The sequence below is a fragment of the Gracilinanus agilis genome, chromosome 3 (genome assembly GCF_016433145.1).
Source record: "Gracilinanus agilis isolate LMUSP501 chromosome 3, AgileGrace, whole genome shotgun sequence".
NCBI classification, from domain to species: Eukaryota; Metazoa; Chordata; class Mammalia; order Didelphimorphia; family Didelphidae; genus Gracilinanus; species Gracilinanus agilis.
The window spans coordinates 165492007-165502877 of record NC_058132.1 but is presented as its reverse complement, the minus strand read 5'-3'; the positions used below and the strand labels follow the sequence as shown (position 1 = coordinate 165502877).

Genomic DNA, 10871 nt, shown 5'->3' with positions numbered 1-10871 from the left:
GCAAAGCAGAATCACATCACAGCAAAATACTGCTGGCCTACATAAACAGGCCCTGTAATGGCATTTGCTCCTTAAATTTATAGAGAAATCCTCTAGCTTCCTTCTACTTACAGTCTCCTGATATACTAATTACTTTGATCTACATAATTCAAGGTCCTTTATAAACAACTGTAGGACTCATGGTTTTTATAGCCCAGCCTCTGACATTTCTATTGGGAGGAAACAGAAAAGGAACAGGGAAAACATTTATATATATATATGGCCCACTATGCCAAGTACTATAAGTGCTTTATACAAATGTTATCTCATTTGATCCTGCAAAATAAATGCTATTATTATCGCCACTTTACAGTAAAGGAAATTGAGGCAAACAGAGGCTAAAGGACTTGCCTAGGGTCATATGGCTAGGGAACAAAGGCTGCAAAAAGAGGCAAGATTTATACTAAAGTTGTCCTGACTCCAAGTACAGGACTCCATTCACTATACGACCTATCTGTCTCAACTACCTCAAAGCACGTATCAAAAGAACTTGAGTTTTATAAACAGAAAGTTTTGGGGTTCTGGTTGTGAGTTTTTCCCCCAAAGTAATCCCATAGTTTAAATACAAGGAGTGAGAAGTTGCCTATTTAGGTCCTTTTTTCCATGATTTTCCATGTATTCTGTATTTTTTCTAGTTCCACCCAACTGCTTTCCCTGATCTCCTTTCGTCCAAAGAAACTATAAGGTTTCATCAAATTCTCCAAGTTTTCATCTTTCCCAAAGCTAACCCCTCTCCTATTTATTCTGATTTTCAAGCAGTAAATCTCATTTGACTTCTAAAAGCCACAAAATGCTTTCAACCCACTCACTCCTCACTCTTGGTTTTTGCCTGCTTCCATAGCCACAATGTAGGTCCTACCTGCTCAAATGGAAGTGGTTATCTTTTCTTAGGCTACTAACTGCTTCCATTCTTTGGCATGCTTATTATTATTCAATAAAAGATTCCAGATTTAAGGGGAGAGGGCATCCCTAGATACAGATCTTAACACCTCCGTGCCTTAGTAGATGGTCTTTACGAGTTGCTATATCTAACTTATATCATGTGATGAGCCTCTCTGCTCATCCTCAGATGTCAGACACAATACAGCCGAGTACTACCTCATTCTCAAAGCCACTCCAGCTTGAATGGATTTGCCAAAATTTTTCTTGTGTTGGCAAAACCTTCGATAACTCAGGGTCACCTCTATACCAGAAAGTGGCATGATAGTAAATAAGATTTTAGTAGAGCATCATTAGCAAAGCAAAGCTATTTAGCACTGATACATAGAAGAAAATAACCTAACCACATCTCAAAAAATATATATGTATATACACAAAGGATTTGTATATATGTAAAACAGGGGAATTTTCTTTACAATATTATTACCTATATATGGCTTTCAAGGCCCAACAAAACTTTAATTAGCTGGTCACTATTGATACTAATTGCCAATAAGCCACTAAGGAAGAAATTGTGTTCTTTGTGGCTTTCAGGGTTCACCTATTAGTGCAATATCAATGCAAAACCTGTAGTTCTCATTTCCCATCTTCTGTTTCATCTGGAAAATATAATATTTCACTGAGTTTTCAGTGCACAGACAGATAAACAGATAAATTGATATCTTTTGTTTTAAGATCATTTTTACATTTCTGAATATATTCTTACCCTATGCCTCTACCCAGAAAGCCATGAAAGGTGAAAAAAATAACTCAATAAAACATTAAGAGAGTCTGAAATATTTCATACCCAGAATCTGCATCTGCTAAGAAGGGGAGGTAAGTGAATTTTCTCATACCTTCTTCAAGGTCAATATCTTGGTCATTCATATTATAAAGCATTTGGTTTTGTTTCTTGCTCTTTACATTTACATTGCTGTAGTTTTATGTATATTATTTTCCTAGTTCTGCTTAGTTCACTCTACATCAGTACATGTAAGTCTTTCCATGATACTCCAAATTATTTATAGTCATCATTTTTTTACAGCACAGTACATTACATTCATGTACCACAGTTTCCTTAATTGTCCTCCCAATCAATGGGCATCAACTTTGTTTTTATCCCTTCACTATTCATTTTTGCTATATTCCTGACCTTTCTTTTAACTCTGGCTTCTCTGAAGTATATGTTCTGCAATTAGATCTCCTAATAAAAGAGAACGNAAACTATTTCTTCCAGAATCATGTGCCACTGAGGCAAAGGGAAAAGATCTAGAGGAGAAAGGGAGGGATTCAGATGTAAGACCACAAGAAAACATACTCCAAAGAATTAAGGTTGGAAAAATATTCTAAACAAAAATTTAAAAATCATATTAAAAATTGCTTGAAATCACTAATAAGAAGAAAACAAAAACTGGAATAATTGAGTTTTTGATTCACATTTTATGGCAGGAAATCAAGGGAGTTAAAGGAACAATAAAGAAGCAAGCAAATTCCTCATTGCCAAAGTCACTGACACTTCAAGTTACTTTGAAATTTTCTCTGATTTCCATATTTACTACAACTAAAAGCCTAAGTCTAAATTCTCAAAAATAGAATACTTTTTTCTTTAAACCCTTAACTTCGGAGTATTGTCTCATAGGTGGAAGAGTGGTAAGGGTGGGAAATGGGGGTCAAGTGACTTGCCCAGGGTCACACAGCTGGGAAGTGGCTGAGGCCGGGTTTGAACCTAGGACCTCCTCTCTCTAGGCCTGACTCTCAATCCACTGAGCTACCCAGCTGCCCCCCTAGAATACTTTTTTTGTCTGAACCTACGATTCCATCTAAGAAGGAGATTCCGAGTAAGGTAATTCCCTCTATCAATGGAAGTTAGCTAAGTTTTCTGCACCCTATAGTCATGGAGAGTTGCCTGAGGTAATGAGAGGTTAAGTGATTTCTATCAGAGGTAGAACTGGAACCTGGGCTTTCCTGATTTCTCAATTTTGTGGCCAGATCTGTATGCAATACTATCAGGTTGGCTCTTTGAAAATATGATTGAAATATTTGTTGAATTATAATTATAATTATGATAATGGTAATTTTGATGATTACTATAATGGTGATATTGATAATACTTATAAAGTAAATATTTATCCCAACTACCAAGCCATGGCTGATCAAGAACAAGGCTTATTCAGGCCACTGAAAAGGAATATTAAATATGGGAAAACCTAACAGGAACTGCACAGGACATGCTATATAAATGCAGGTTCTAATTGTTTTTGTAGTTGGAGGTTTTTTTGTTTGTTTTTTTTTGAGGAACCTAGTCTCTGGGGTGATGGGCTCCCAGGAGAATTTCTGTCCATGAATGTCTATTTACATACAGAGCTCACTAATATAAGACCAAAGATACTATGTCAAAACTCTCATCTCAGGAATCTATTTTTCTTGATGGTTATGGATGTCTGATTAATTTGAATAGAAATAGTAGAAAAATATTAGCATATTCATTCAACATAGAAACCAAGGGACCCCCTAAAATTCTTAGGCCTAAGAAGGGCAAGTAGATAAATTCCATCTTTCTTCAGTGTATATATTTAGTTCTAGGTTTCAAGTAGCTGTGGTAACTGAAAGGAAAATATATTCAACTACTTCCTGTTTTTATATTGTAGGGGCCTGGATATGCCAAATAGAACCACATCTTCTTTATTCTATGTCATATTCTCTTTCCCCAAATTTAAGAAAGAAACGTAAGATTTTTCTTCTCCTGATTACTGCATGTCCAACAATATCAGTCCTAACCATCTGAAAGTTAACTAATACTACTGGTGCAACCTCAAGGTAAGATCATTGACACTTAATATAACATGTTCTTGCTACACTGACTCAATTTTATTTAGTTCTTATTTATCTATTTGGATATAAAAGTTAGGCCTCTGGCCCACAAAGCTTTCCCCAAACAGCATTAATAAGTAAACATATTGTAGACCAGAAAGTTCATAACAGTTGAAGGTCTTGCTATTTTTCTTCATGGATCTTGAATTGATGGTAATGGCATATATAAAGTGACTTTTTCTTAGTCTCCATCTATTTTTACCTTTTTTCTCTTCTCTTCTCATTTATTCTACCTTTACCTTTTCTTCCCTTAATTCCCTTCCCTTACCTCTATTCCTTTCTCAACTTCACTTTACTTCAGTTTTTTTTCTATCACAAAAATATGACTATAGATAGAGATAGATATAGATATAGATAGATATATCTATCTCTATCTATAGTCATCATATGCTCTGCAACTTAGAGAATTGACTGGGAAACTAAGAGATCAGTGCCCAGGGTCACATATTTAGTATCATTAGAGGAACTTAAGCTTATTCTTTATGATTCTGAGGCCAGTTCTCAATCCACCAGGGAATACTACTTTCAGGTTGTGTTCATTCCCCATATATCTTGAATATTGAATTCTTTTTCAAGGTTATTTGGTTCAAAGATTTTTTTACCATAATTGAAAGTTTCCTTTCTAATCTTAGTTGCACTTGTTTTATTCATGCAAAAGATTTTTTATTTTATGTAGTCAAAGTTATATGTATGATCACCACTAATGAAATCATAGGCTCCCCCACAAAAAAAGGTCTTTTTACATCTTGTAGGTTAAAAATTCATACTCTAGCCATATTTGTGAAAGGGATCTCCTTCTATTCTCCTCTCACTTTTTATAATGTGGCTTTATTTATATTTAGGTCACATAACCATTTGAAACAATATGAAATATGATGTAAAATGCTGAACAAAATCTATCTCCTGCTAAACTGCTTTATAGTTTTTCTAGCAATTTTCGTCATTTTAGGTAGGTAGGTGGTACAGCAGATAGCTAGTCTTGGAGTAAGAAGACCCAAGTTCAAATCCTGCCTCAAATAGATTTTATCTGTGTGATCTTAGGCAAGTCATTTAACTTCTCTCAACCTTAATTTCCTCATATGGAAAATGGAGTAATAAAAGCACCTACATCACAGGGTTGTAGAGAACAAAAAGATAACATTTGTAAAGTGTTTTGTAAACCTTAAACTGTTACAAAACTTGCTAGCTTTTTCCACTATACCATGCTCTCTTACAAAATGGCAAAGCAGAATCACATCACAGCAAAATACTGCTGGCCTACATAAACAGGCCCTGTAATGGCATTTGCTCCTTAAATTTATAGAGAAATCCTCTAGCTTCCTTCTACTTACAGTCTCCTGATATACTAATTACTTTGATCTACATAATTCAAGGTCCTTTATAAACAACTGTAGGACTCATGGTTTTTATAGCCCAGCCTCTGACATTTCTATTGGGAGGAAACAGAAAAGGAACAGGGAAAACATTTATATATATATATGGCCCACTATGCCAAGTACTATAAGTGCTTTATACAAATGTTATCTCATTTGATCCTGCAAAATAAATGCTATTATTATCGCCACTTTACAGTAAAGGAAATTGAGGCAAACAGAGGCTAAAGGACTTGCCTAGGGTCATATGGCTAGGGAACAAAGGCTGCAAAAAGAGGCAAGATTTATACTAAAGTTGTCCTGACTCCAAGTACAGGACTCCATTCACTATACGACCTATCTGTCTCAACTACCTCAAAGCACGTATCAAAAGAACTTGAGTTTTATAAACAGAAAGTTTTGGGGTTCTGGTTGTGAGTTTTTCCCCCAAAGTAATCCCATAGTTTAAATACAAGGAGTGAGAAGTTGCCTATTTAGGTCCTTTTTTCCATGATTTTCCATGTATTCTGTATTTTTTCTAGTTCCACCCAACTGCTTTCCCTGATCTCCTTTCGTCCAAAGAAACTATAAGGTTTCATCAAATTCTCCAAGTTTTCATCTTTCCCAAAGCTAACCCCTCTCCTATTTATTCTGATTTTCAAGCAGTAAATCTCATTTGACTTCTAAAAGCCACAAAATGCTTTCAACCCACTCACTCCTCACTCTTGGTTTTTGCCTGCTTCCATAGCCACAATGTAGGTCCTACCTGCTCAAATGGAAGTGGTTATCTTTTCTTAGGCTACTAACTGCTTCCATTCTTTGGCATGCTTATTATTATTCAATAAAAGATTCCAGATTTAAGGGGAGAGGGCATCCCTAGATACAGATCTTAACACCTCCGTGCCTTAGTAGATGGTCTTTACGAGTTGCTATATCTAACTTATATCATGTGATGAGCCTCTCTGCTCATCCTCAGATGTCAGACACAATACAGCCGAGTACTACCTCATTCTCAAAGCCACTCCAGCTTGAATGGATTTGCCAAAATTTTTCTTGTGTTGGCAAAACCTTCGATAACTCAGGGTCACCTCTATACCAGAAAGTGGCATGATAGTAAATAAGATTTTAGTAGAGCATCATTAGCAAAGCAAAGCTATTTAGCACTGATACATAGAAGAAAATAACCTAACCACATCTCAAAAAATATATATGTATATACACAAAGGATTTGTATATATGTAAAACAGGGGAATTTTCTTTACAATATTATTACCTATATATGGCTTTCAAGGCCCAACAAAACTTTAATTAGCTGGTCACTATTGATACTAATTGCCAATAAGCCACTAAGGAAGAAATTGTGTTCTTTGTGGCTTTCAGGGTTCACCTATTAGTGCAATATCAATGCAAAACCTGTAGTTCTCATTTCCCATCTTCTGTTTCATCTGGAAAATATAATATTTCACTGAGTTTTCAGTGCACAGACAGATAAACAGATAAATTGATATCTTTTGTTTTAAGATCATTTTTACATTTCTGAATATATTCTTACCCTATGCCTCTACCCAGAAAGCCATCTCTTATAAAAGAGAATAAAAATGAAAGGTGAAAAAAATAACTCAATAAAACATTAAGAGAGTCTGAAATATTTCATACCCAGAATCTGCATCTGCTAAGAAGGGGAGGTAAGTGAATTTTCTCATACCTTCTTCAAGGTCAATATCTTGGTCATTCATATTATAAAGCATTTGGTTTTGTTTCTTGCTCTTTACATTTACATTGCTGTAGTTTTATGTATATTATTTTCCTAGTTCTGCTTAGTTCACTCTACATCAGTACATGTAAGTCTTTCCATGATACTCCAAATTATTTATAGTCATCATTTTTTTACAGCACAGTACATTACATTCATGTACCACAGTTTCCTTAATTGTCCTCCCAATCAATGGGCATCAACTTTGTTTTTATCCCTTCACTATTCATTTTTGCTATATTCCTGACCTTTCTTTTAACTCTGGCTTCTCTGAAGTATATGTTCTGCAATTAGATCTCCTAATAAAAGAGAACGTCATTTTAATTACTTTCTTAATTTAATTCCAAATCACTTTCTAGAATTATTAGCCTAATTCCCAGCTCTACCACCAATAGTATATTACTGTGCTTGTCTTTCTACACAATCTTTCCATACTAACATCTCATATTTTCTCATCTTTGATACTTTGTTGAATCTGCTGGGCACAAGTTGAAACCTCAAAGTGACTTTTTTTAAACCCTTACCTTCCGGCTTGGTGTCAATACTGTGTATTGGCTCCAAGGCAGAAGAGTGGAAAGGGCTAGGCAATGGGGTTTAAATGAGTTGTCCAGGGTCACACAACTAGGAAGTGTCTGAGGCTAGATTTGAACCTAGGACCTCCTGTCTCTAGACCTGGCTCTCAATTCACTGAGACACCCAGCTGCCCCCCTCAAAGTGGTTTTGATCTGCACTTCTCTTATTACTAGTGATTTAGACCTATCTTTTATATGATTGTTAATAGTTTCAAATTCTTCTTTCATGGAGTTTACTTGATATACCTTGATCACTTTTCTCTTGAGAAATGACACTTGGTCTTATCTATATTTATTAATTCTCTATATATGTTGGATATCAGACACATATTAAAAATATTTGACAAGGGACAGCTAGGTGACTCAGTGGTTTGAGAGCCAGGCTTAGAAACGGGAGGTCCTAGGTTCAAATCTAGCCTCAGACAGTTCCTGTGTGACCCTGGACAACTCATTTAAACCCCATTGCCTAGCCCTTACCACTCTTCTGCCTTGATACTCTATTGATTCTAAAACAGAAGGTAAGGGTTTTAAAATACATATATACATTTGATGCAAATATTTTTCCTATTCAGTGGTTTCCGTTCTTGACCAAGTACATTGATTTTCTGCATGTAAAAACTTTAATTTTATGCAACTGGAATTATACATTTTTTTTCTTTTATGGTCATTTTAAACTCATTTCATTAAGAAATTTCTTCTAGCCTTATCTCTGAAAATTACCTGAATTTGGTCTCATTCTCTTCTAATAGAAACAACCTTAAAAAAATTCTAATAGCAAATCAAACAGCAAATTAGAAAAAATAAAATAACATGCAGAGGTATATTTAGATGTGGTATAAGGAATCATTATAATTACATTAGTATGATTTTCATGAGCATTCCAGTAAGCAATATGATAAATATTACCATATATCTTCTCTCCTTGGCAAAGAGATCAAATTTTTATTGGCTAAAGTAGTTTGTAGTCTCTTTGGGATTTTCTTGTTGTAGTCACTGATTTGCATTTGATAAACTTCCTTAGGAGATGATGATAATTGGTGCTGATGTCTATTCTTTTATCCATTTCCCATTGTTCAGCATTGACAGCTTAGTTAAATAGTTCAAGTTGAGCTTTTTCTTTACATGCTATGGCTTCTCATTTTTATACTTTCTTCTAATTTAGTATCCATTTTGCTCATTGTTCTAATTAGTCAATAGTTTGACTATATACAAATAGCTGTTACTGAGGTAACTCTCATCATTTCTTCTCTGGGAAGAATTGACTCATTTCATATTCTGTAATGTTACTTAACCCATCTTTTTAACATCAGTATTATTGTGGTGATGCTTTATAACTGAAATCTTAGAAAATCCACCGTCTTCAAAGAATTAAAGTTGTAAGTCATCCCAACAAAAAAAGCAATGGAAAGATGTATAATGGGTGCAAGCAGGCCAAAACAATAAAAAACTGAGAGGAAGTGAAAAAAAAGACAGTATTAGAGTATGACTGAAGAACTGGGAGAGCTTTATGAAGCTTTATGAAGTGAAAATGAGGGATAACAAATGGACAGTTCATGTGTGTATTTTTGGGGTTCAAGGTATCAATTTTGTGAAGGATGATTAAAAAACTGGAGATCATCTAGCAAAAGGAACCAGGACAGTGAGGGTATTGAATACCATGTCATATAAGAACCTGGTTTTAAAAAGAGAGATATTTAATGAAAGAAAGACTTGGAGTGAGGAGAAGAAGAGGAGGCTGCAAATATTTAAAAGGGAATTATACTTATTCTGCTTAATGCCAGGGAACAGAATTAGGACTGATAAGCAGAAGTTTCAGAGAGTATTGATTCTTCAGGCAGAGAAACAAACTTCCTAACAATCAGAGCTACCAAAAAGTCTTTGGAAGATGGTGGGATTCCCTTCACTGGACACCTGCAAGTAGACACTTGGATGATCAACTGTCAGAATATTGTAATAAGAATGCTGATTTAGATATAGATTTAATCATAGCTCAAGTTTCTAAAGCACCTGTTAAAAGGTAGGCTCTATGGTCAGTGCTTTAAAAATATTAGCACATTTGTTCTTCACAACAACCCTGTGAGGGTGAAGACAGATCTCATGGGTACAGTAAAATCCTGGGTTATGTTTCCAACTCTGACCTACCCTCAAATGGGTAGAAATAGAAGCACCCTTTAATGCGGTTCTTTTCTCCATCCCCCAGATTCCTATCCTTACTTAGAAGAAAATGGCAGCAGAAAATCACTCAACAGCAACTGAGTTTATCCTTGCAGGATTAACAGATCGTCCAGAGTTCCAGCTCCCTCTTTTCTTTCTGTTCTTTGGGATCTATGCAATCACTATGGTGGGAAACCTGGGCATGATCACACTCATTGGGCTGAATTCCAACCTTCACACCCCCATGTACTATTTCCTCAGTAATCTGTCCTTTGTTGATCTCTGTTACTCTTCTGTTATTACCCCCAAGATGCTGGGAAATTTTGTACTGGAGAAAAACACAATCTCTTATCCAGGCTGTATGACTCAGCTCTACTTTTTCCTTGTATTTGTTATTGCTGAGTGTTACATGCTGACAATGATGGCATATGATCGTTATGTTGCCATCTGTAGTCCATTGCTCTATAATGTCATCATGTCCCATCATGTCTGCTTCCTCCTGGTGGCCATAGTGTACATAATGGGATTCATTGGTTCAACAATAGAGACAGTCCTTATGTTGAAATTATCTTATTGTAAATTCCTTATCAGTCATTACTTCTGTGATATCCTACCCCTCATGAAACTTTCCTGCTCCAGCACCTATGATATTGAGATGGTGATTTTCTTTCTGGCTGGATTTAACATCATAGCAACCAGCTTAACAGTCCTTGTTTCTTATGCTTTCATCCTCTCCAGCATCCTCCGCATCCGCTCCACTGAAGGAAGGTCCAAAGCCTTCAGCACCTGCAGCTCCCACATTGCAGCTGTTGCTCTATTTTATGGGTCTACTGCATTCATGTATTTAAAACCTTCCACAGCCAGCTCCCTGGCCCAAGAGAATGTAGCTTCTGTATTTTACACCACAGTGATCCCCATGCTAAACCCCCTGATCTATAGCCTGAGGAACAAAGAGGTAAAAGCTGCCTTGCAGAAAACCTTGAGGATAAATAAGTCCTGATTCAAGTATCATTATTATTCTCTCTTCTTCAGCCTACTGGTTAAATAGCATCTTGTTTTAAGAAAGCAAAGAAGCCCTTAGAAGATTTAAATTTTGGGGATGAGGAGTAAGCAGTTCTCCCCATAGCTGTTTTTCTTTTGTAACCTGTGACTCATGCAAGGGACTATAGACATGGCCCCTCTGCATCCCCTCAGGAGCATAGCTATAATCCT

At 35.9% G+C, this 10871-nt stretch overlaps 1 protein-coding gene across 2 annotated transcripts; it reads left to right on the top strand.

Moving 5' to 3' along the window:
- Positions 1 to 5954: 5954 nt before the first annotated feature.
- LOC123238938 (olfactory receptor 151) lies at positions 5955 to 10659 on the top strand. Of its 2 annotated transcripts, XM_044666193.1 has the most exons (2): positions 5955 to 5963; positions 9727 to 10659. In XM_044666193.1, exons 1-2 carry the CDS (start codon positions 5955 to 5957, stop codon positions 10657 to 10659), a joined length of 942 nt encoding a protein of 313 aa, XP_044522128.1. The 2 variants fall into 2 exon arrangements, with proteins under 2 accessions (XP_044522128.1, XP_044522129.1); XM_044666194.1 differs by lacking the exon at positions 5955 to 5963 and having other exon boundaries at positions 9721 to 10659.
- Positions 10660 to 10871: the final 212 nt, after the last annotated feature.